Source organism: Ranitomeya imitator, chromosome 7 (assembly GCF_032444005.1).
Source record: "Ranitomeya imitator isolate aRanImi1 chromosome 7, aRanImi1.pri, whole genome shotgun sequence".
NCBI lineage: Eukaryota > Metazoa > Chordata > Amphibia > Anura > Dendrobatidae > Ranitomeya > Ranitomeya imitator.
In genome coordinates, this window is record NC_091288.1 from 57,818,145 (window position 1) to 57,844,697 (window position 26,553).

Consider the following 26,553-nt stretch of genomic DNA (forward strand, 5'->3'; position numbering starts at 1 on the left):
TGTTTCCCTCCCAGGGACTGCTTTGGGACGTCCCATGGTCCTGTGTCCCCCAATGAGGCGAAGGAGAAATAGGGATTTTTGTGTGTACTCACCGTAAAATCCTTTTCTCCGAGCCACTCATTGGGGGACACAGCACCCACCCTGGTAGCCTTACGGCTCGTTACCTTTTTTGGTCTTTGACTGTTTGTTTGACATGTTATATTCTAATGTTACTTGATATATTGTTATTATCCTACTGCTTTTGCACTGAACTGGGTCTCTGGATGCCAGCATGCGGGTGTATACTGCAGGGGAGGAGCTAACCCTTTTTTGTCTCAGCTTAGTGTCAGCCTCCTAGTGACAGCAGCATAACCCATGGTCCTGTGTCCCCCAATGAGTGGCTCGGAGAAAAGGATTTTACGGTGAGTACACACAAAAATCCCTATTTTTTGTCTGTGCTTACCCAGTCCCCCGTTCTGCTAATCTGCCCTCATTTATCAAAAAGTAGTAAAAATGGTGTAAAAACTGGTGTTGACTGGATGTCCCTCCGTCTTATGCAATGCTTCTATTGTATCCTACATCTGATGTTTCAATTATTTTCCATTAAAAGAATTGCCCAATACTGGACATCCCCCTTATTAACTCTTAATGACCTCCAGTATGTCTTTTTTTTTTTTTTTTTTCCCCTTTCATTTATTGCCTTTTATTCTACAATGCTGCAAAATAAGCAGTCCACCAGCCTCTTCCTTTATTGCATACACTCCATTTCTGAGCTAGCTGTGCCCTTAATCATTTCCATTAAAGCTTCTCCATTCTCTCCTGCTTAACTACTTAAAGCGAAATCTGTCAGCAGATTGTTGCTATGTAATCTGAAGACAGCAGGAGATGGCGGCTGAGACACAGAATTCGGGGTTGTCACTTGTCAAAGTGCGTGCGGTCTACTGACCGTGAAGGATTTATCACAAAGAGATTAGCATTGCTGGACTCGTCCAGCAACGCCCCATCCTGTGATGGGCAGCTCACTGTCTATGCACTTTGTACATACAGAGCCTGGTGTGGGCGGGGTTAGCTTTCTCAGCTCTGCTTCATTCTAAATCTAAAAGCTCTGATTGTGTCCAGTAACCTAAGTGATACATCGTTAGATTTGGCTTCTCTTTGCTTACATTACACTGCTCTCAGAGGAGGTAGCAAAACCCTGCTGACAGATTTCATTTTATTCCAAGGCCAGGATGTCAACATAAATCCTCAACCACTTCCATAACTGTCCAATATCCCTTTCGGGTGTCCCAGGTACAGCAGAATGTCATACACATACAGTGATGCCTTCTCTTCGCCTCTTCTATGTGTTTAATCCTTTAATAGCATTTATTCAGTCGCCATGACAGCACAACGAGAGAGGGGATCCGCCCTTCAGGGACAGGAAACCTCAGACATAAAAAGGGCGGCACCTCACTCCCCCGCCAGTTGGTTTCCTGTCCCTGACAGTGGAACCTCTTCAGGCAGACCTTTTTTTGAAGAAAGAAGTCTTCCCACTCCTGACAGGCCGGATCAGGTAGCGGGGGTCCCCTGCCTCGGCCTAGTCAGGAGGCCGGTAGCACCACACGGCAGGGGGACTGTTAGTGTCGGTGAGAGCAGGAGGAAGCAACCCCAAGGGGTTAGCTTCTAGGTGTCACATTACCTTGTGAGTATACGCCGCCGTGTCTACGTGGCCTCTGGGGTCTGTCCACTCCTGCCTTGGTGGTCCGTCTTGGCCGGAGGACGCTGCCGTCCTCTGTTCGGCGCGTCTGCCCTCGGCGCCGCAGCTGTGACCGGAAGGGGCGTGTCCGGATGACGCAGCGAGCGGCGCCGGGCGGTGGCGCGGCCGCGCATGCGCGGTATCGTTCTTTCGCCGGCTAATGGCGGCACCCAGGGGCAGGGGGAGGATACTGGCCGCAGGGAGTTCGGCGCTCAGCGTGGGGCACGGCGTGCAGTGGCCAGAGCCTATCGGTAGTTAATACCGATCGTTGACACCTGGAGGAAGCCCTGCTGACCCCCATCCGGGGGTGGTACCCAGGGGGATGTATTTAAGAGCCGCACAGATGCCCATCCTGGTTCCTGTCCATTTCCTAATGGAGTCACCGGAGGGAACTCCGCAGCTGTGCGGTGAACAGCAGCAGCCTTTGGAGCAGCCACAAACAGGAAAGTCTCAGAGAAGCTCCCAGCGGCGTTCCAGTGGCAGTAGTCGTGCTGGTGGAGCTAAAGCTGCTCAGAGGTCCACCAAATCCTCGGGCCGTAGGAATTCTCCGGCCAAAGAGGACCCCCCGATCACGGTACCGTTTACTTCAAGGATGGGTAAGTGAGCTACGTGAAAGTACGCTTTCTGATTGGTGTCCCTCCTTGTATTCCCTCTCTCCTTATTTAGGGGAAAAAATGTGCTTCCAAAGCTAAACATAGGGAGTGTGCCGTTTGTACAGAGCCTCTCCCAGATGGGCATAAAAAGAAGCTGTGCAGATCCTGCATACAGCACTTAATCGAAGAGGAGGCCCCTGACCTGACGTCTACCCTTAGGGACATGGTCAGACAGGAGATCAGGGACTCCTTAAAATCCAGTTCTCATAAGAAACAATCCAAGAAGAGAATACTAGGTTCATCCCCTGTATCAGAGATGGATTCCGATAGTGTGAGCTCGGATTCTCATCCATCATCTTCATCTTCAGAGGACGTAGAGTCTAGCCGAACATGTCTATCATTAGATAGGATTAATCATCTGGTGAAAGCTGTCAACAACACCATGGGGATTGAAGAGACTCAGCCAGAATGCTCCATTCAGGACATTATGTTCAGGGGCATAGACCGTAAATCCCGAAGGGTTTTTCGTGTAGTGGAGAAAATCAAGTCTCTGATTATGAAGGAGTGGAAGAAGCCCGAAAGAAAGGGGTCACTTCCGCCAGCATTTAAGAGAAGATACCCGTTCGAGGAAGAAGCTTCAGCTTCTTGGGACAAAGTCCCGAAGTTAGACGCAGCAGTGGCCAAAGCATGCAAAAAGTCTTCTCTTCCATTTGAAGATTTAGGTAACTTAAAGGACCCGCTCGATAGAAAGGCTGATGTGTTCCTTAAAGGAGCTTGGGAGACTTCTGCGGGATCCCTGAGACCGGCAGTGGCGGCTACTTGCACAGCTCGGTCCTTGATGGTGTGGCTAGGCCACCTGGAAGATCAACTTAAGGATAAAGTTCCTAGAAGTGAAATCCTATCATCTATGCCCATGATCCAAGATGCTGCAGCCTTCCTTTCGGATGCATCAGCGGATTCGGTCAGGCTGGCCGCAAGATCTTCAGCCTTATCCAACGCAGCCCGCAGAGCACTTTGGATTAAATGTTGGCCAGGTGATTTACAAGCTAGGTCAAGGCTATGCGGCATCCCCTGTGAAGGAGTTCATCTGTTCGGTCCGGTACTTGATGAGCTGCTTGAGAAGGCGGGCGACTCTAAGAAGCGGTTCCCTCTATTAAGAAAACCTTTTTATAGGCGTGACTACAGCAGGGGATGGTCTTATCGCCGCAGATCTGATAGAGAACCAAATAGAGATTCATCCAAATATTACAGCAGCAGCAGAAGAAGAGGTAGGGGGTATATGTTTAACACCCCTCGGGACTCGAAGAAAACTCAATGACTAGCGGTCCAGGTGGGCGGTAGGCTTTTAGCTTTCTACCCAGCCTGGTTGAGGATCACCAACAGTCCATGGACACTCAGTATCATTAAAGAGGGATTAAAGTTCCAGTTTCATCAGATCCCTCAGGACAAATTTAAACTAACTCCTATCCGTTCTTCTCCTGCAGAACAGTTGGCGTTGGAGTCAGAAGTTCAGGATCTCAGACAAAAGGGGGTTCTTATTCGGGTACCCACGGAAGAGCGAGGTAGGGGGTTCTATTCCCCGTGATTCTTGGTAAAGAAGCCAGATGGGTCATACCGTACCATTATTAATCTGAGAGGCCTGAATGAATTCTTGCTAATCCCATCCTTCAAAATGGAATCTGTGAAAACGGCAATAAAGCTTCTTTTTCACAAGTGCTTCATGGTGGTCTTAGATCTAAAAGACGCCTATTACCATGTTCCGATACATGCAGATCACCAGCGTTTTCTCAGGGTGGCGATTTCTCTTGCCGGCACAGTGGAGCACTTCCAATATCAGGCACTCCCCTTTGGTGTTGCAGTCGCACCCCGGGTCTTTACTAAGGTTATGGTAGAGGTTATGGCACACCTTCATGAGCAAAACATACTGATAATTCCTTACTTGGATGACTTACTGATCGTGGGGCATTCAGAGTTACACTGTAAAGAGCAGTTAGAGAAAGTGATGGTAGCACTTCGTAACTTAGGTTGGATTGTCAATCTTAAAAAATCGCGTCTTCAACCCTCCACATCACAGCAGTTTTTGGGTCTTATTGTAGATTCAGCTCAGCAGGAATGTCGCCTGCCAGACTCAAAAGTTGATGCTATCCACCGGCTGGCCTCTAGAGCAATTAAAAATCCCGTAGTCTCCTTAAGAAGTGCTATGTCTCTCTTGGGGTCACTTACTTCTTGTTTTCCGGCGGTGATGTGGGCACAGTTTCACTCTAGGTCTCTTCAGTGGGATGTTCTACGTAATTTTCGGCGACTAGGCGCCAACCTAGATAAGAAATTCTCTCTATCCGTAGAGGCCACGGTTTCACTAAGGTGGTGGACGCACATCCCTAATCTGCGTAAAGGGGTACCTTGGACATATCATATATCACGAGTAATAACAACTGATGCTAGTCCCACGGGGTGGGGAGCACATTGGGAAAATAATTACGTTCAGGGTCTATGGTCCCGATCTGAGCAGGACTCGTCTTCCAATCTGAAAGAATTGATGGCGGTGGAACGCGCCTTGGATAGGTTTCTTGTACCTCTACAGGGTAGACATGTTAGAATACTCTCTGACAACCAGGTGACAGTTGCTTATGTGAACCGCCAAGGAGGCACACGGTCTACGTCATTAATGAACGTTACAAATCGTATTTTTCAGATGGCCGAAAATCACCTACTCTCCCTTACGGCCCTTCATATAAAGGGGAAACTAAATACCATGGCCGATTACTTAAGCCGCAACGAGCTCAAACAAGGGGATTGGTCTCTAAAACCGGCTGTCTTCAATCAGATCGTACGGTTGTGGGGATGTCCAGAAATAGATCTGTTTGCCAGTCGAGGAAACAAGAAGCTCCATCAATTCTGTTCCCTAGACCCAAGAGACAACCCGTACGCAATCGACGCTCTTCTGATCTCCTGGAACTTCAGTCTCGCCTATGCGTTTCCCCCTCTGAATCTAATTCCTTTAGTTCTGAGGAAGATTCGGGAAGACAAAGCCCGAGTTATATTAATAGCTCCATTCTGGCCCAGAAGGTCTTGGTTCCCATGGTTAAGAAGCATGTCCATTTCCCAACCATGGATTCTCCCAGAAATTCCAGACCACCTCTCCCAGGGTCCAGTTTTGCATCCACGAGTAGCCAACTTACATCTGACAGCGTGGAACTTGAGAGGTCACTTCTGAAAAAGAAGGGATTCTCTCAGAACCTTGTAAATACGCTGCTTAAGAGTAGGAAAGCCTCCACGACTAGCATTTATGTTAGGATATGGAGGAAGTTCCTATCAAGCTCAGGAGCACAGATCGATCAGAAACCTGATATTACTCAGATCCTAGAATTTCTACAGAAGGGCCTAGATTTAGGCTTAGCCACCAGCACCCTTAGAGTTCAGGTTTCGGCTCTAGGGGCACTATATAATTCCAACATAGCTAGTAATCACTGTATAACAAGGTTTTTCAAAGCGGTCACCAGATCCAGGCCGGTTATTAAACAGAGAATAGTTCCATGGGACCTAAATCTTGTGCTCTCGGCTCTAACACAAGCTCCGTTCGAGCCCATTGACTCTGTCCCGATCAAGATCCTGTCTGTCAAAACAGCCCTCTTAGTTGCCCTCACATCGGCAAGAAGGGTTAGTGATCTGCAAGCATTGTCCAGGCAGCGTCCGTATATACAAATTACGGAAGATAGAGTGGTGATGAGGCCTGACCCTCTTTATCTTCCAAAGGTCGCGTCAAAATTTCATAGGTCCCAGGAGGTAATCTTGCCTTCATTTTGTCCTAATCCCTCTAACAATAAAGAACAGAGATTTCATTGTTTGGACGTGCGTAGATGCCTTCTCAGATATATTGCAGTAACAGACGCCTGGAAAAAAGATCATTCCTTATTTTTATCCTACCAGGGAGTTAGGAAGGGGCTTAGGGTATCAAAGAATACGCTAGCCAGATGGATTAGGGAGGCCATATTTCTTGCTTATACCGCAGGTGGCGTGGAAATTCCAGAAGGCATAAAGGCACACTCCACTCGTGCGGTAGCCACATCTTGGGCTGAGAGGGCAGAAGTGTCGATTGAAGACATCTGTAAGGCGGCCACATGGTCTTCTCCATCCACCTTTCTTAGACACTATAGGTTAGATCTAGGTGGCTCCTCCGACCTCACGTTTGGGAGAAGGGTGCTGGAGGCAGTTATCCCTCCCTAGTCACTTTTTTCACTTCTCTGAAAGTCTCTCGTTGTGCTGTCATGGCGACTGAATAAATACGTACGCTACTCACCTGGTAGCAGTGTTTTTTCAGGAGCCATGACAGCACCCTTATATTCCCTACCCTCTTTGTTTATGGGTTCAACACTTCCTTTAGTTAATTCCTAAGTTTAGTCACTGGGTGAATTGTACCATATATTAATATTGTCTATGTGCTACTAACCTAGAAGGTCCTTTCATACTCTGTAAACCAACTGGCGGGGGAGTGAGGTGCCGCCCTTTTTATGTCTGAGGTTTCCTGTCCCTGAAGGGCGGATCCCCTCTCTCGTTGTGCTGTCATGGCTCCTGAAAAAACACTGCTACCAGGTGAGTAGCGTACGTATTTTGTATTAGTACTTCCATCAGCTCGTTTGGGCATGTGTGTGTTCCCTATATTGAAGCTCTCTGATGTGTGGCCATTGACCAACTTTGTCTCCGATTTGTGCTCCGCAGCTGTATCCATTTAATAAACTTTCAGTAATGTTTCATTGCCATTGTGGTGTATCATGCTAGGCTTCAAGAAAGTAAAAATCGCATTTTTTCCCAAATTCAGGCAACATGTTCTCAGTCTGCAGAAATGGAGGAATTAAGATCACTTGTTGAACTTCTTCGCAGCGACCTAGACCGATTACGCAAGGACAAGGAAGAAGAAATCGAGCAGCTTCATGAAGTGATTGAAAAATTGCAAAAAGAGCTTGAACAGTTGGGTCCAAACAGGCATGAAATCAGTGACAGTCAAGAAAGTCTGGATCAGCTGGGCTTTGGAGAAGTGGAAAACTTACAGCGGGAACTGAGAAAAGGAGCTAAAAAATTACAAGGAGGAGAAGGGCGAGAGGACACTGAACACACACATGGGACTGAACTGGAATCTTTACAACAAGAACTGGAAGAGAAAGTTGCTCTTCACATCACTGAAATTGAGGTCCTGGAAAGAAATTTGCACAATGTCCAGCAGTCCTGCAGGCAACATGAGCAATCTCTAGAGACTCTGCAAGTGCAACATGGGAATCTGCAGGAAGAGAGCGAGCTTCTCTGGAGACGTTTTTCAGAGCGAGAAGAACAGATTTCCAGCCTCTCCTCTCAGCTGCAAGAACTGCAGGATAGGTTGCGGGAAAAGGATGGCTTCCTTATGGACAAAGAACTGTTAGTACAGACTATGCAAGAGCAAAATGCAGCCGATCAAACAGAATATGAGAATCAACTGGCTCATAGTGCACGATCTCTAGAAGCCGCCAAAATGGACCTGCAAAAACTGCAAGAAGAGACTATTTCCCTTAAAAATGTCATCTCAAAATGTTCCAATGAACAAAGGGAGCGAGAGGAGGAGTACAGGCGAGAAATACAGTATCTGAAGCAGCTTCACAGCGATTGGGAAGAGAAGGCGAAGATCCTCACTGAAGAGGTACAGACACAAACTGAGGATGAATTCATGGAGTTGAATGCAGTACCTCAATTGGTGAGCCATTTTTTTTTTTCCTTCTTATTCTCTTTCCTTCAATAGACTATTGTTGTGTTCCTACTCAAATACGTCTGATTTTATTTATAATACTCGAGTCATGAGTAGTGTGCGAATCGATTCACAGGATCCATTTGCGCAGCCATGTCATTTTAAAGGGGTTATCCGGGACTTTTTTTTGCTTTTGGGGCTAAGAACTAACAGGCAAGTAGTTGCTTACTTCCTGCCTGTTTTCCCGAGCGGCAATTTTTGCCAGCTCAAAGCAGACAGACTGCACCTGCCGGTGATTCTGCAGTTGACATGTCGACAGAGCAGAGTCTTCTCTTCCACTCTGCTCTGTTGATGAGGTGTCTCTGCCGATGTCTTGCTGATTGACAGCTGGCTCCCTGCTGGGTGTTCCTGAGCACGCTCGGGTGATCTCCGAGTATTTGTTAGTGTTTGGAGATTTAGTTTTCATCGCCTCAGCTGAATGATTTACAGCTACTAGCCAGCTTGATTACATGTGGGGATTCCCTAGGAACCAGGCAACCCCCACATGTACTTAGGCTGGCTAGTAGCTGTAAATCATTCAGCTGAGGCGATGAAAACTAAATCTCCGAACACTAACAAATACTCTGAGATCACCCGAGCGTGCTCCGGAAAACGAGATCAACGAATACACTCTCTCATCACTAATGAGCAGCTATGAAGCTGTTTGTTCAGGTCAAGTAGATCTACGGTCGGACCGGATATTGCAGCTGTAGAATAGTCATCTCAATGCACCCAAAGGAAACCCTAATCCAGTGTGTCCCAACTCCAGTCCTCAAGAGCCGCCAACAGGTCATGTTTTCAGGCTTTCCCTGGTGTTCCCCAGGTGATAATTATATCTCCTACACAGGCAATAATTCCATCACCTGTGCAACACCAAGGAAATCCTGAAAACATGGCCTGTTGAGTGAGCTGGGGAACACTGCCCTATGCAGTACAGCAATCCAACAAGCCATTCTGAAGTATCCATGTCTCGATTTCATGCACAAATGGATCAATTGATAAAAACGGTTTGTAGTAGAAGTGCAACGATTGCATTTTGATTTGACGTTAATGAATGTCATTTTCATGAAGTTTTTAAATGGCTTTTTTTTCCCTTTGTGGTTATGTCTGAAAAGAGAAAACAAATCTATGAAATGCTATTCCGTCACAAGATTTCAAAGTCCACTTTAATGCAGAAATGCCTTCTGTTGTCATTAAACCATCAGGTTTCTCTTAAGAAGCAGTTGCAAATTGCAGAGAATTTGGCAAGTTTGAGAGAAGCCGATCTTCATGGTGCTCAGATTCAGCTTGCCAATATGAAGCAAGAACTAGAGGAATTATATACAGAGTGTGAACGAAGAGAAGCTAAAGCCCAAGATGTTCTGCAGCAGCTTCAGGTGCAAACTTAAAATATGAGAATGATTTACAATGTAGTGAGGTTTCCTGAGGTTCTTAATACTTTCAAGTTAGTGGCCTAGGAAAGACGATTATATGTTTAAAACTGGATGTATTGCACATGCGATGGGCTAGATGAGCCAACCAATCGGCTTGAGCGTTTCGGTGGTAAGACGCCAGTAAGTGCATGCCCTAGTTGGGTGTTCAGTACTATTCTGCTACATATTTGTGCCCACACTTTAGTAAACTGTTTTTGCTCAGTAGAGACCAGATCTTCTGTGATTGCCTATTCTGTAACGTATTGCCATTATCTTTTATACAATTACTAATTTTTTATTTTTTCTTATCTCCCTTTTTTTTTTTTCAATTTTTAAACAGAAACGAGAGATTTGTGTGGCAGAGTTGCAGACACATTCCCAGAAACTTGGTACTCAGGTTAAGAAATTGCAAGATGCTCTAGTGAGCCAAGAAGCCATGATTGTCCTGATGTCAGGAGCTTTACCAGAAGACAACTTTCATCCGAAGCATAAACCTGACCCATCAAGACCAGGAAAAGCCACAAGCTTCTCTGAGAGCCTCACAGACTTGAGTACTTGGGACTCCACCGAAATGGTTCGAAAACAAGAGGAAGCCGTTCACAGCTTGGGGGCATTCACACCCTTCTCTGAACTGAGTATTGCCCCGAGTGTGGAACTTACGAGATCGAAATCTACTTGTATCAAAAGAGCTGAACATTGTGATCTTTTAGGATCCAGCACTCCATCTTTATCGGAAAGCAATTTCTCAGCACAGAGGGCCAGTCCAGTAAGTGTATGTATATAGCTTGTGTATTCATTGTCTTCTTTTAGTAGCCGCAATGTCCAACCAAATAATGTATAACTGAATGTTTCTTTTTCAGCTAAGAGGTGAAGGACACACAGATTATGGCTCTTGTGATGATGACCTGAGAAGCTCCAGGGACGATCGGATGGATTCTGAAAAGTTTGATGAACTGGGTAATTTAAACCCTAAATCTACCAAAACCATGGGCAGTACAAAATGGGGTCCTGCTCCTTCCTTGCAATTATATTCAGTATGTTTTACTGTGAAATACTACAGAACCCAGGGTTGGCAAAAAAAAAAGTAACGGAGAAGACTAGTCGGCGTGTGGGGACCCCCTGGCTTTTCTATATGCCGTTCAGCTAGTTTGACAGATCTCCCACCTATGTGTATATAGAGAGACCTGGGCAGGGGGACTAGTTTCCATAGCGGACCCTATTGAAAGTATGTTTTCGGTAATGCCTACAATGAACTTTAATATGAATCAGTTTTTATTTGGTTTGCAATAACTTAAATGTGTTTTTTATTTTTATTTAGTTGTGATTGTTTCTAAAAGCAAAATTAAACTGTGACCCTATCTTGATATCTTTCACAATAAAAAATGGTCTAATTGAAACTACGTTTCTCCTTCGCCTCATTGGGGGACACAGGACCATGGGTTATGCTGCTGTCACTAGGAGGCTGACACTAAGCTGAGACAAAAAAGGGTTGGCTCCTCCCCTGCAGTATACACCCTCATGCTGGCATCCAGAGACCCAGTTTAAGCTTAGTGTCCGTAGGAGGCACACTGATTTTTAACCCTTTTGGGTTTTTTTTCTCTTTTTCTTTTTTCTTTTTTCTTTTTCCGGACGAAGGGGGCGACGGATTCTTCTAAGGTCCGATCTCCCCCGAACCAACAACAGGCGAGCACGGGAGTTTCACCTCTCCGTATCCTCTCCTGCGTCGTGGGAGCCACTGCCTGAGCTGTCCTTTTTTGGGCGACGGTTTCTCCCCTAATGGGCCCCGATCTCCCCTTTTTGTTATACAGACGAGCACTGGTGTTCCTACCTCCAGTATCCTCCTCTGCAGCCAGGCCTTTTTATTGCCGGACATCTGCCCTGTCCACCAGGTCCTACCCTCGGCTGTACAGTGGCTTTATCCCAGTGGCGTCCGTGCAGACCACACTGCATCACCAATGTGACTTGTGACTCAGGTGGTGGACGGTTCCTCTCCACCCCCCATGTGGGGTCGGTGGATAGAAGGCTTCCCAACCCCTGCACCGTTCCTATGCATGGCACCTCCATATGGCACCCTCTCACCTCCATTTCAGGGTAAGTGCCCGGTGGGGGGATTTGGGGGGGGGGGGGTCGCCAGCGGTCAGGAGGGCTCCTCATCCCTGGGCTCCATCTGCAGGCTTTTTGGGCGGTGTCCCTTTCTTTTTCCGGCGCTCGCGACCGCGCGCCGGGCCGAGGCCGCAAATTTAGCCCCCGGCTTCGGCCTAGCCGCTGGTCGCCGCCGTTAAGCCCCGCCCACTCCAGTCAGTGTCAGCGGCGCCGCCCCCCGCTCCTGGCGCTTCTCACAGCCGCCGAGATTTCTCTTCCTGATCTCGGCGGCCATCTTGGCCCCTCTCCTCAGCGCCGCAGCTCCTGCCTGTCGCATCTCTGGTGCGTCAGTGGCCCACGTGCAGCCGGCTTCCTCTTCTCAGACTGAATATCTCAACAGTTCGTCTCTCCTGGATAGCGGGACACAGGACCGGGGTAAGGAGACATCGTTAGCTCCCCTCTGCAGTGCCCTCTCAGACACTGGTTACCCTATATAGACCCCGTAAATTTTTTCTGCATTAGCATCATGTCGCAGTCAAGGTCTAAAAAATCCTCTAAGGTACATACAACCTTTTTTTCTGCGTGTACCACCTGCCAGGCCCCACTTCCCAGGCCTCAAAGCTCTCCCCTCTGCTCTGCCTGCGATGCCCCATGTGCCCAGGAGCCCTCCACCGCCGCCGACCCTGGCGTACCTAGCCCCCCCCCGTGGGTCGCCTCTCTTTCTCAGTCCGTGGATTTTTTAGCTAACGCCATCAAAGCCATTCAAAATCCTCCCGGGGAACGAGGCAATCCGCTACAGGTGCTAAGAGATCCCTCCATAGCAGGGGAATCGTCGGCCAGCAGGGGCCGCTCTCCTCTTAAAGAGGCACGGTCGTCCAGAAAACAGACCCGTACTACCTCTCCGGAGCGTTCTCCTCGCCACTCAGACTCTGGCAGCTCCACCTCTCGCTCACCCTCTTTGGGGGCTCGCAGCGTTCAGGACTCTGAACATGAGTCTGAAATTTCTTTGGATCCGGAGGCTCCGGAGTTCAGAGCCACGGTTGACTCCCTCATCGTAGCAGTCAATCACGCACTAAAGGTGGATGACGATTCTAATTCCGCTCCGGAACACGCGGTCTCCTTTTCCAGAACCAAGCGTTCTCACAAATCTTTTGCCTCTCATCCAGCCTTCCTGGATATTGTCAGGCGTCACAGGGAGCGCCCAGACAAGCGCTTCACGGGAAAGAAGGACTTGGTTTCCAAGTATCCCTTCTCAGCTGATCTCGTGAAAGACTGGACGGATCCCCCTACGGTAGATCCGCCGGTCTCGCGCCTGGCTTCTAAGACTCTTCTCTCAGTCCCGGAGGGCGCTTCAATTAAGAGCCCCACCGAACGCCAGATAGACTCTCTAGCTCGCTCTGTGTACGAAGCCTCTGGCTCGTCCCTGTCTCCCTCCTTCGCCGCGGCTTGGGTGTCCAAGGCTATGGTTTCCTGGGCGGATGCCCTAGCGAAATCCATTAATGAGCAGGATCTCCCCTCTGAGATGGCGGACCTGGCTAAGCAGCTAGCCATGGCCAGTGATTATGTTATGTTCGCATCTCTCGACGCGGCAAATTGCGCTGCTTCGGCGGCTTCCAACGCCATCGCTATTAGACGGGCCCTTTGGCTCAGAGATTGGCGTGCAGATTCTTCCTCTAAAAAATCCCTGATTTCTCTCCCTTTTCAAAGCGGGCGTCTTTTCGGCGAAAAGCTTGACCAGCTTATTTCCGACGCCACAGGGGGAAAGAGCAAGTTTCTTCCCCAACAGAGGCCCAAGGCGGCTTTCCAGCGCCAGCCTTATTTTCGTTTTCGGCCTTTTCGTACCAACTCTGCCTGGTCCAATCCCTCTGGCCTTCCCAGATCGGACCGCTCCGCCCGCGCAGACAGAGACGCTCGTCCATCCTTCAGACCTAATCCCTCCTGGCGCGGGAAACCGAGGCAGCCCCGAACCAGAGGTTCGAGACCCCCCAGATTCCCTTCTCAATGACTCGGGAACGGCGCCAGTCGATACCAGAAGAGTAGGCGGTCGTCTACTCCTTTTTCAGCAAGCCTGGCTCTCCGTCGTTCACGACGAATGGGTCAGAGATCTGGTATCATCTGGCTACAAGATAGAGTTCTCCTCTCCCCCTCCAACTCGGTTCTTCCCCTCTCGTCTTCCCAGTTCGGGAGCTCAGTCTCGCGCCCTTCTTTGCGCCATCCACTCCCTCCGCCAGAGCGGGGTCATCGTGCCGGTCCCGGAACACGAGAGGTTCAGAGGCTTCTACTCAAACCTCTTCGTCGTGCCAAAGAAGGACGGGACAGTTCGTCCCATTTTGGATCTGAAGCTCCTGAACAGGTGCGTGAGAGTCCGGCACTTCAGGATGGAATCGCTCAGATCGGTCATCTCCTCCATGGAAAGAGGGGAATTTTTAGCCTCGATAGACATCAAGGATGCCTATCTTCACATCCCGATTTTCCCGCCTCATCAGAGGTTCCTCCGCTTTGCCATTCGAGAAGACCACTTCCAGTTCACGGCCTTACCCTTCGGTCTCGCCACGGCGCCCAGGGTGTTCACCAAGGTCATGGCGGCTGTCATGGCCATTCTTCACTCTCGAGGAGTCGTCGTATTACCTTACTTAGACGATCTCCTCATAAAAGGCCCGTCTTTTCAGGCCTGCGAGTCAAGCGTCCACATTACCCTGGATTCGCTTTCGCGCCTGGGCTGGCTGATCAACTTAGACAAGTCATCTCCCGTTCCTTCCCGTCGGATCTCCTTTCTGGGAATGATCCTGGACACTTCAAGGGGGCTGGTTTTGCTTCCAAGGTCCAAGCGCTCCAACAGGGAGTCCGTACACTCTGCCATTCTCGCCCGCGAACCATTCGGTTCGCCATGAAGATCCTGGGAAAGATGGTTGCGGCAATCGAAGCTGTTCCCTTCGCTCAACTCCATCTCCGCCCTTTGCAACAGGCTCTGCTGGACAACTGGGACAGGAGTCTCTTTTCTCTCGACCTCCCTTGTCCTCTGTCCCCACAGGTCAGACATTCTCTCATTTGGTGGACCCTGGGACCGTCTCTTCGCCAGGGGAAGTCCTTCCTCCCGATCCGCTGGTTAGTGGTAACCACCGACGCCAGTCTTCTGGGCTGGGGGGCGGTGTTTCTTCACCACTCGGCCCAGGGCCGTTGGACTGTTCGGGAATCCAGTCTCCCCATCAACATTCTGGAGATTCGTGCGATCAGACTTGCTCTGATTCACTTCCACGCTCTGCTCGCGGGTCACCCAGTACGAGTCCAATCGGACAACGTCATGGCGGTGGCTTACATCAACCACCAGGGGGGTACCCGCAGCAGGGCGGCAATGAGGGAAGTCTCCCTCATCCTTCGTTGGGCCGAGACCAACCACTCCATCATCTCGGCGGTGCACATTCCGGGAGTCAAGAACTGGGCGGCGGACTTCCTGAGCCGCCAGGGCCTTGCCTCGGGGGAGTGGGAACTTCACCCAGAAGTTTTTCACCAGATCTGTCTTTGCTGGGGGACCCCGGACGTGGATCTGATGGCGTCCAGATGGAACGCCAAAGTCCACAACTTCATTGCTCGATCTCGGGATCCCCAGGCCATAGGAGTGGACGCGCTGATTTCTCCGTGGCATCATTTTCAGCTCCCATATGTGTTTCCTCCTCTTCCCTTACTGCCGAAGGTCATCCGAAAGATCAGGACGGAGGGAGTTCCGGTCATTCTGGTCGCCCCAGACTGGCCTCGTCGCGCGTGGTACGCGGAACTCGTCCAGCTCGTAGCCGACGTCCCCTTGCGGTTGCCAGACCGCCCAGACCTACTTCGCCAAGGACCGATCTACCATCAGAGCTCAGGGGCCCTACGTTTAACGGTTAACGGCGTGGCTGTTGAAACCTGGATTCTAGCTCGTGCTGGTTTCTCTCAGCAGGTCATCCCCACCATGCTAAGTGCTCGCAAGGCGTCTTCTGCCTCTATCTACCACCGCGTCTGGAAGACCTTCTTCTCCTGGTGCAGGCTCCGAGGGCACCCTCCGCTCAGGTTCTCCATCCCTTGTATCCTGAATTTCCTTCAGTCCGGTCTGGATTCCGGTTTGGCCCTGAGCTCTCTTAAAGGTCAGATCTCAGCCTTATCCGTGCTGTTCCAGCGTAGGATCGCCACCAACCTTCAGGTCAAGACTTTCATTCAGGGAGTCTCCCATGTTGTTCCTCCCTACAGGATGCCGTTGGAGACCTGGGATCTCAACTTGGTCTTGGGGGTTCTCCAGGAACCGCCGTTCGAACCCCTTCAAGACGTTCCGCTCTCTGTTCTCTCTTGGAAGGTTGCCTTCCTGGTAGCGGTGACGTCCATCAGAAGGGTTTCAGAGCTCGCCGCTCTATCCTGCCGGGCACCTTTCCTTGCCTTTCATCAGGACAAGGTAGTCCTACGTCCTTCTCCCGCGTTTCTTCCGAAGGTGGTCTCAGCTTTCCACCTTAACGAGGACATCATTCTTCCCTCCTTTTGTCCGCAGCCCAAACATAGGGTCGAGAAAGCTCTCCATACTCTGGACGTGGTACGGGCCCTCAGGAGGTACATCTCCAGAACGGCGCACTTCAGAAAATCGGACGCCCTTTTCGTGCTCCCGGAGGGTCACAGAAAGGGTTTGGCTGCGTCTAAATCCACGATAGCCAGATGGATCCGATCTGCTATCCAGGAATCCTATCGGGTCAGGGGCAGTCCTATCCCGGCGGGGATTAGAGCTCACTCCACTCGGTCGATGGGTGCTTCCTGGGCCATCCGGCACCAGGCATCAGCGGAGCAGGTTTGCAAAGCCGCAACGTGGTCCAGCCTACATACGTTCACAAAGCATTACAATGTTCACATCCAATCCTCTGCGGACGCGGCCCTTGGCAGGCGTATCCTGCAAGCGGCCGTTGCGCACCTGTAGTCAGACGGTACATGGAGTTATTATGGTTGTATTGTTTCCCTCCCAGGGACTGCTTTGGGACGTCCCATGGTCCTGTGTCCCCCAATGAGGCGAAGGAGAAATAGGGATTTTTGTGTGTACTCACCGTAAAATCCTTTTCTCCGAGCCACTCATTGGGGGACACAGCACCCACCCTGGTAGCCTTACGGCTCGTTACCTTTTTTGGTCTTTGACTGTTGTTTGGCATGTTATGTTCCAATGTTTTTTGATATATTGTTCTCATTATCCTACTGCTTTTGCACTTAACTGGGTCTCTGGATGCCAGCATGAGGGTGTATACTGCAGGGGAGGAGCTAACCCTTTTTTGTCTCAGCTTAGTGTCAGCCTCCTAGTGACAGCAGCATAAACCATGGTCCTGTGTCCCCCAATGAGTGGCTCGGAGAAAAGGATTTTACGGTGAGTACACACAAAAAACAGTGAAGAGTTATCTTCATTTTAATTTTTATTTAATAAATAACTAGTACACATGGAAATCAGCAACTTTGTAATATCTTACTAGATAACTAAAGGTGGACAGACCTTCTGTTGCAAGTTCTCCTGAATCGACCATTACTGTTCTCTGTGGATCTTTGAGCACAAAGTGTTATCTTTTATCTCAGTAACATGGGAAAATCTGTTATCACTGAGGACAGATTTTACCTGTCAATTGAGAATTTTGAAAATGAATAATCTGTCAGTACTGAAAGTGGGTTTGTTTGTAGATTACAGATCTGAACTTGGCACAAAGTCCGAACTAAATTATATGGAGAACCTTGATGATATTAAACAAAAGATGGACTCTCTGGGCACCACTGGGCTATCTCCACAATTGCAGGTAAACCTTCATTAAAACTGTTCTTACTCTGTCGCCTATTAGAGGCTAAAAGAAAGAGATTTTACGGTGAGTACACAAAAATCTCCTTTTATGCATGTCTAAATGGTTGTCACCTTTCAGAGAAGTTTTTTCCTATACGCTGTTAGTACTGTAAAAAAAAGAAAATCCAAAAAAACAAAAATTGAACTTAACGGACCCTCCCCGGGTTCAGTGCTGAGACTCCGCTGCTGCTTCCGGTGCTGACATCATGTCAACATCGCTGCAAACAACTGAACTCCGTAGTTCTGAGCGTATGCAGTTTACACTGGCAGTCGCTGAACTCTGTAGTCTGCAGCGCTGTCTGTCATTTCAATGTTTTGGTTTTTTTTGTTGTTGTTGTTGTGTTTTTTTTTTTTTTTTTGTTTGTTTTTTTTTTGCAGCTCCACCTGCAGTAAAAACGTCTGTGAAAGTGGACAATCCCTTAATGCTTTTAAAATTGTTTTATGTTCTGACGTAACTGCACTGCATATTTTTGTATCTGTGCAGAGAATGTTGAATATGGTGCATGAGGAAAGCTGCAAAATCCTTCAGTTATCTGAACGTCCCATGGTTAAGTCCACCACTCCAGACAGTTCTGTCCTTGCAATCAAGATAGATACTTGGCAAAACGAGAAGCAAAGTTTGCAAGAAACCATCCAGTCCCTCAGTTCAGCTTTAGCCCTGGCTGCTGACAAAGGAGACAAGGTACAGGCTTTTGTAACGTTACAGAAAACATTGAAAGTCGCATATTGTATGTTAGTTTTACCCCTTTTTTATATATTATATAATAAAATTGTAATATTTTCTTTAGCCTTAACCCCTTCGCGACACGCGCCGTACTAGTACTGCGCTGCCGGCACTGCATTAGTGCCAGCAGCAGTACTAGTACGGCGCACCGATCACCGCGGTCTCGTATGACAGCTGACACCCCGCAGCAATGCCCACGATCGGCGCTATTGCCGATCGCGGGCATTTAACCCCTCTGATGCCGCTGTCAGTAGTGACAGCGGCATAGAGGGGGATCGCGCAGGGACGGGGGCTCCCTGCGCTCTCCCATCGGAGCAACGCAATGAGATCGCGTTGCTCCGGTGACCCGGAAGGAGTCCCCGGATCCATGATGGCCGCCGGACTCCTTCCGGGTCATGAAATGACCTGGCTAGCCGGCGCCTGCTGAGAGCAGGTGCTGGAAAGCCAGCTAAACTGCCTGTCAGATCGTTGATCTGACAGTGTGCTATGCACAGTGTCAGATCAACGATCTGATCTAATACAGAGATGTCCCACCCTGGGACAATGTTAGAAAGTAAAAAAAAAAAATAGAATGTGTAAAAAAAAAATAAAAAAAATCCCCAAATAAAAAAAAACAAAAACATTTCCCAATAAATCCATTTATTTATGTAAAAAAAAACAAACAAACAATAAATGTACACATATTTGGTATCGCCGCGTCCGTAACGACCCGCTCTATAAAACTATCCCACTAGTTAACCCCTTCAATGAACACCGCAAAAAAAAAAAAAAAAAAGGCAAAAAACGCTTTATTATCATACAGGCGAACAAAAAGTGGAATAACACGCGATCAAAACGACGGATATAAATAACCATGGTACCGCTGAAAACGTCATCTTGTCCCGCAAAAAAAAAGCCGCCATACAGCATCAGCAGAAAAATAAAAAAGTTATAGCTCTCAGAATAATGCGATGCAAAAACAATTATTTTTTTTATATAAAATAGTTTTTATTGTGTAAACGCGCCAAAACATAAAAAAAATTACATAAATGAGGTATTGCTGTAATTGTACTGACCCGAAGAATAAAACTGCTTTATCCATTTTACCACACGCGGAACGGTATAAACGCCTCCCCCAAAAGAAATTCATGAATAGCTGGTTTTTGTTCATTCCGCCTCCCAAAAATCGGAATAAAAAGCGATCAAAAAATGTCATCTGCCCGAAAATGTTACCAATAAAAACGTCAACTCGTCCCGCAAAAAACAAGATCTCATATGACTCTGTGGGCCAAAATATGGATAAATTATAGCTCTCAAAATGTGGTGATGCAAAAACTATTTTTTGCAATAAAAAGCGTCTTTTAGTGTGTGACAGCTGCCAATCATAAAAATCCGCCAAAAAAAACAGCTATAAATAGTAATCAAACCCCCCTTCATCACCCCCTTAGGGAAAAATAATAAAATGTAAAAAAAATGTATTTATTTCCATTTTCCCATTAGTGCTAGGGTTAGGACTAGGGTTAGGGTTAGGGTTGGGGTTAGGGTTTCAGTTATAATTGAGGGTTTCCACTGTTTAGGCACATCAGGGGCTCTCCAAACGCAACATGGCGTCCGATCTCAATTCCAGCCAATTCTGCTTTGAAAAAGTAAAACAGGGCTCCTTCCCTTCTGAGTTCTCCTGTGCGCCCAAACAGTGGTTCCCCCCAACATATGGGGTATCAGCGTTCTCAGGACAAGTTGGACAACAACTTTTGGGGTCCAATTTGTCCTGTTACCCTTGGGAAAATAAAAACATAGGGGATAAAATATCATTTTCGTGGAAAAAAAAAATATTTTTTATTTTCACGGCTCTGCGTTATAAACTGTAGTGAAACACTTGTTGGTTCAAAGCTCTCACAACACATCTAGATAAGTTCCTTGGGGGGTCTAGTTTCCAATATGGGGTCACTTGTGGTGGGTTTCTACTGTTTAGGTACATCAGGGGCTCTGCAAATGCAACATGACACCTGCAGTCCATTCCATCGAAGTCTGCATTTCTTTTTTTTTTAAACATAAATTTTTATTTACAAATTGTGTCAAGCATTACATCTTATTGACATTAAATTCTTAATAATTAACACAACGTTATGGGGATTAGGGAAGGGAAGAGGATAGGGGAAATGGTGACATTACAATAACTATCCAATCACATTCTCTATATGCAAATCTGCAAAGTCATTTAAGAACGGTATTTAAACGGAAAGATAACCAATTGTTCCATTTTTTCTGAAATTGAGCTATATTATTATTAGATGTAGCGATTATTTTTTCTGATAGGCAATTTTCGTTGATCAGTGATACGACCTCGGGCAGTGAGGGGCACCTGGAGTTTTTCCAGTAACTAGCAATTTTGAGTCTTGTTGCTACAATAATATGTACAATCACTGTACGGAACTCATAGGGAAACGAGTCCAAATCAATAGCGAGTAACGCCTGCTGTGCATTAAGAGTCACCGGTATACCACAAATCTGGAACATCAGATGATCTATGGCTGCCCACAGACGTCTAATTCTGTCACAACTCCACCATATATGTAGCATGTCTGCACAGGGGTCTCCACACCTCCAGCACGTGTCTGGGGAACTGCAGAACATCCTGGACAATCTACTGGGAGTGAAATACCACCGATATAACAATTTCCTGGCGTTTTCTATGTGGTTAGTACATTTAGATTGGCTTCCAATAACTAAGAAGGATGCCCTCCACTGATCGGGTGTGAATGTGCAGTTTAGGTCTTTTTCCCACTTTTGCAGGTATGTAGTTAGAGAGGGCAGAGTATTCTCCAACATACAGTCGTAGCTTGTGGACAGCGCTCTAATCTGTGATGTCGGGTTCATCAGCATAGAGTAAAGTTTAGATGGCGGTGCAGGCATCTGTTTTTTCCTTTCAGTTAGGAAATGCCGGATCTGCAAATATTTGTAAAAATCCCTTTGAGGAACATTGTATTTATCTCTCAATGATGTAAAAGTAATTATTTCCTCCCCATCACACAGGTTCCCAATTGAGGTGGTTTTGGGTAAATTCCAATTTTTAAGTTTGAGGTCCGGGATACAATGCTCCAGTGTCTCTATAGGAGCTTTGAGGAATGCGGTTTGTATAAGGCCTAATTTATTAGTCAACACACTCCATAGCTCCAGAGCCGCGTCTATTGTTGGGGACATTTTTAGGTTTCTATTAGGGACTTTAGTTTGATGTGCATGGTAAAAAGCTGAGACATTGGAGGTTCTCATCAAATGTTTTTCAATTGCTATCCAGTGCCGATCATCATCATTATTCCACATGAATCGTAACTGTTCGAATAATGCGGCCCTGTAGTACCGGACCACTGAGGGGCACCCCAGGCCACCCTTACTCATAGGGATGTAAAGCGTGTCCGCTTGGACTCTGGGTTTTCTCTCTTGCCAAATGTATTTTAAAATCATTGCTTGAATCTCTTTTAATATTTTCATTGGGAATATGATGGGGAGATTGCGGAACAAATACAGTATTTGTGGGAGAATGAACATTTTTACCGATGCAATCCTGCCCAGCCATGATAGTTCGTGTTTCTTCATACGTAACATGTCAGTTTGGATTTTCTTCCTTAGAGACTCATAATTCAGTGATAGCATTTTATCTGCCGAGAGTGTCAGCCGAATACCCAAATACTCAATGTGGTCATTTTCCCACTTAAAAGGGTACTTATTCTCAAAGCTTTTGGGGTGTTTTGTGAGAGGGGTCAGGTTTAATACCTGGCATTTAGACACGTTCAGCTTATAATATGATATTTTAGTATATGAATCGATTACTTGCATTGCTGCCGGTAATGATTCTGTCGGGTTTGTTAACGCTAGAATGATGTCGTCAGCAAATAAGCCTATTTTGTGTTCCGTTTTATTCACCTGAATTCCTGATATCATCGAGTGTGATCTAATTTTCTGCGCTAGAGGCTCAGTCACCAAAGCGAATATAAGGGGTGATAGCGGACACCCCTGTCTCGTCCCGTTAGTAATAGTAAACCTGTCCGACATCATTCCAGAGACAGAAACCGATGCTGATGGGTGAGAATATAGCAGAGTGATTGCTTTAGCAATATTACCCGTAAATCCGAATCTGGCCAGAACCTCAAACAGGTATCCCCAATGCACCCGATCGAACGCCTTCTCCGCGTCCAGGGATAGGAGCAGAGAAGGCGTCCGGTCGCTCCCCGCCACATGGATGAGGTCAATCATTCGTCTGGTGCCGTCCAATGTCTGTCTAGATTTGATAAATCCAACCTGGTCTCTGTGCACCAGGGAAGGGATTACATCGGAGAGTCTATTTGCTAAGATTTTGGAGTACAGCTTGAGGTCAGTATTTAGTAGGGATATTGGCCTGAAATTACTTGGATGATCGGGAGTTTTTCCTGGCTTGGGAAGAGGGACTATAGTCGCTTGTAACATTTCTTCTCGTATTTTGCCTGTTTCAAATATATTTTGGAAGACTAATAATAGATGTGGGGACAATATTTGGTTGAATAACTTCAAGTATTCATTAGTTATACCATCCGGTCCTGGGGATTTATTATTTTTTGTTGCCTGAATGGTTTGTTGGATTTCTTTTTGGCTTATAGGTTGATTTATTGCCATCAATTTATCCTCTGGGATTTGGGGTAAAGATATGCTATTCAGGAAATTATTAATTAGCTCAGCGTTGGGTTGTGGGATAAGGTTGTCGGTCTTGAGATTATAGAGTGAGGAGTAATATCTTGCGAAAGTATTCGCAATTTCTTTAGGGTTGTATATTTTGTTCTTTTGATCATCTTGTATGTGAGCTATTTTTTGCTTTGTTAATCTCGCTTTAATCTTATTGGCAAGTATTTTACTCGCCTTATTCCCCTGCCAATAATATTTAGCTTTATTCCTCCTCAAATTATGCTCATATTTATATTGGAATAGCTGATATAGTTCGTATCTTGCCTTTTGTAGTTTTCTATATACCGTGGGTGATGGGCTATGTTTATGGATGTTTTCCAATGTTGCTATATTTTTATTGAGCTCTTCTATTTGTCGCATTCTCAATTTTTTGTGTTGCGCTGCTATCTGTATTAGCCGCCCTCTTATATAGGCCTTGTGGGCCCACCACACTGTGGTCGGGGATATGTCAGGGGTACTATTGATATCAAAAAATTCCTGGAGAAGGTCGTTAAGTTGGGATTTAATATTATCTGAGGCTATTAAGAAGTTATTAATTCTCCACGGAGAATAAGTTAAATTATTGTACGTCTCTTTAATTTGGCATGTTACAGGAGCGTGGTCCGACCAGGTTATGTTCCCAATTTTTGCTGATTGTATATTTTGTAGGAGCCATTTATCCACTACTATTAGATCTATTCTTGAATATACTTTATGTGGGTGGGAGTAATATGTATAATCCCTTTCAGAAGCATGAAGGACCCTCCACGTGTCATACAATTCTTCTGATATAAGACACTGGGACAGCGCATGGGATTGGGACTTTTTCTTTGAGCACCAAGATTTGTCTATGTTGTCGATCGGGACGAGGTTAAAATCTCCACAGATTAGCAGGGATCCTTGTTTTATTTTGGATAATTTAGTTATGAGGTCTTTAATAAAAGTGATTTGACCTGTATTGGGTGCATATATAGATGCAATTGTATACACCTTGTTATTGATGCTACATATCAATATTACATATCTGCCTTCATCATCCAGAACGCTATCAACAAGCTGGAACGCTACAGTGTCTTTTATTGCAATCGCTACCCCTCTCTTCTTTTTCGCCGCATATGACACATAGATATGGGGGTAATTTTTATGTTGTAGTCTATGGGTATCATCACGATTTAAATGAGTTTCTTGGACACATAGTATGTCCGCTTTGAGTGCCTGGGCTTCCTTCCATAATAACGATCTCTTGAAAGGGCTGTTTAGGCCTTTCACATTAATGCTAGATATTTGAAATACCATCAGTTACAAAAAAGAAAAAAAAATTCAATCAGTCACCAGATACAGGATAATAATAAGGGAAACAAAGGGGTTAAAGTAATTAACAACAACCAGAACAAGTACAACTTGTACAACTCAGAGTCCGGTTCTATGTGAACCAACTGGATAGTCGTTCCTATCCAGTATTAAAGGGGGGGAGAGAATAGAAAAAACGAAAGCAATATTCTCATGCCCCTTCAACCTGCCAGCCAGGCAAAAAAATAACAGTGTGGTGTCCTGGCATAGGCACACAGGGGATACATATGGTAACAGAGTACTTGCGTGAGAATCAGGTCCATTCTTTGTTCAGTGTCGGGGGTCTTTTCTTTAGTGGGGAGCTGGTATCTTCATCCACTGATGTCAGGGACCATTCCTGGAGCATGGTCATGGCCTCTCTGGGAGACGCAAGGACGTGTGAAGTTCCGTTTTTCGTCACGATGAGCTTTACTGGATATCCCCACTTGTAGACAATACTGTTGTCCCGTAGAATCTTGGTTGCGGATGAGAATTCTCGCCTCCTGTTCAGGGTTGTCGCAGACAAGTCGGTGAACACCAGAATGTTCCGGAATCTTTCTGGAAGTTCTTGCTTTGCTGACGCTGACTTGGTCACTGCCTCCTTGAAATGGTAGAAGTGCAGCCTGGCTATCACGTCTCGCGGTGCGGAGCTGGGAGCAGACTTTGGTTTGGGGATCCGATGTGCCCTGTCAATCAGCAGGTCCCTCTGTTCTGCTGACGGCACCAGAATTGTGAAGAAGTCCATTAGAAACTCCTTTAGTGTATCCGCTGACACTCTCAGGGATTCCTCTGAAACGTAGGTTATTGCGCCTGGATCGGTCTTCTAGGTCTGCAAGCTTCAGTTTTAGGGCCATGATTTCTTCGTCCGCTTCATTATGCGCGTCTACTAGTTGGTTGTGCGCCGTAGTATATTCCTCCAGTTTCCCCTCTATGTGTGAGGTTCTGTCGCCAATCTGCGTTATTTCTTTATGTAGCTCAGTGAAAGCCGTTGTGATATCAGTATGAATGGCTTGCTTCAGGTCTCCCAGCAGGGATTTGAGTGTGGCTACAGTGACAGGGGCAGAATTGGAGTCTGTAATAGGAGAGTCTGAGGAGACGGTCAGGGCTGTGTTTAGTGGCTGTAAATCTTCAGGCTCTGAACCTTCAGCATTCCTAGCAGGGGGGAAAAGCAGGGACTGCAGCGTTGGTGAATAGCTCTGTGTGCTCAGGGATCTTTCAGTTTTGCTGGGAGTTTGGGGCTGGTGGAGTGATTCACTGTGCAGCTCTGACCTTTGCTTCACACTGCCATCACTCCTGCTGCTGCCGGCGGCCGCGTGGTGAGAGTTGCGGTCGCCATCTTGGATCCAACTACCCATCGCTTCAAAGACCTGGACCCTGCTGGGCGCCTGCCCCCTCCTTCTCCCTCGCTTCATTCCTGGAGTGCACCACCGCCTGGCTTATCTTATCTTCAGATCTGACCTCCTCCGGTCACCTCACTGTGCTTTGGGCCGCTTATGATAGCTGGTGGTTAGGGAGCTCGAGCCTCGCACGTCCGCTCAGCTCCACATCCGGTCACGCCCCCCGAAGTCTGCATTTCAAACGGTGCTCCTTCCCTTCCGAGCTCTGCCATGCACTCAACCGGTGGTTCCCCCCCACATGTGGGGTATCAGCGTACTCAGGACAAATTGGACAATAACATTTGTGGTCCAATTTCTCCTGTTACCCTTGGGGAAAAAAAAATTGCGGGCTAAAACATCATTTTGTGGAAAGAAAAAATGATTTTTTAATTTTCACAATGCTATATTCTTAACTTTAGTGAAACAATTGGGGGTTAAAAGTGCTCACCACACATCTAGATAAGTTCCTTAGGGGCTCTTCTTTCCAAAATGGGGTCACTTGTGGGGGGTTTCCACTGTTAAGGCACGTCAGGGGCTCTCCAAATGCGACATGGCGTCCGATCTCCATTCCAGCCAATTTTGCATTGAAAAGTCAAATGGCACTCCTTCCCTTCCGAGCTCTGCCATGCGCTCAAACAGTGGTTTATCCCCATATATGAAGTATCGACGTACTCAGGACAAATTGCACAACAACTTTTGGGGTCCAATTTATCCTTTTACCCTTGGGAAAATAAAAAATTTGGGGCAAAAATCATTTTTTGTGAAAATTAATAAAAAAATTTTTTTTACAGCTCTACATTATAAACTTCTGTGAAGCACTTGGAGGTTCAAAGTGCTCACCACACATCTAGATTAGTTTCTTAGGGGGTCTACTTTCCAAAATGGTGTCACCTGTGGGGGTTTCCACTGTTTAGGCACATCAGGGGCTCTCCAATCGTGACATGGGCTCCGATCTCAATTCCAGCAAATCTTGCATTGAAAAGTCAAATAGCGCTCCTTCCCTTCCGAGCTCTGCCATGTGCCCAAACAGTGGTTTACCCCCACATATGGGGTATCGGCGTACTCAGGACAAATTGTAC

General features: G+C 47.0%; 1 protein-coding gene across 4 annotated transcripts in view; it reads left to right on the top strand.

Moving 5' to 3' along the window:
* PCNT (pericentrin) overlaps nucleotides 1-26,553 on the top strand; it is a 159,775-nt gene that overhangs the window by 87,670 nt on the left and 45,552 nt on the right. For 3 of the 4 annotated variants that reach the window (XM_069733270.1, XM_069733273.1, XM_069733272.1), the window contains 6 exons: nucleotides 7,124-8,026; nucleotides 9,262-9,432; nucleotides 9,809-10,240; nucleotides 10,329-10,425; nucleotides 17,221-17,333; nucleotides 17,859-18,056. In XM_069733270.1, the coding sequence (XP_069589371.1) occupies nucleotides 7,124-8,026; nucleotides 9,262-9,432; nucleotides 9,809-10,240; nucleotides 10,329-10,425; nucleotides 17,221-17,333; nucleotides 17,859-18,056 (1,914 nt within the window). The remainder of the gene's footprint in view (nucleotides 1-7,123; nucleotides 8,027-9,261; nucleotides 9,433-9,808; nucleotides 10,241-10,328; nucleotides 10,426-17,220; nucleotides 17,334-17,858; nucleotides 18,057-26,553) is intronic. The other variant, XM_069733271.1, reaches the window with a different exon arrangement.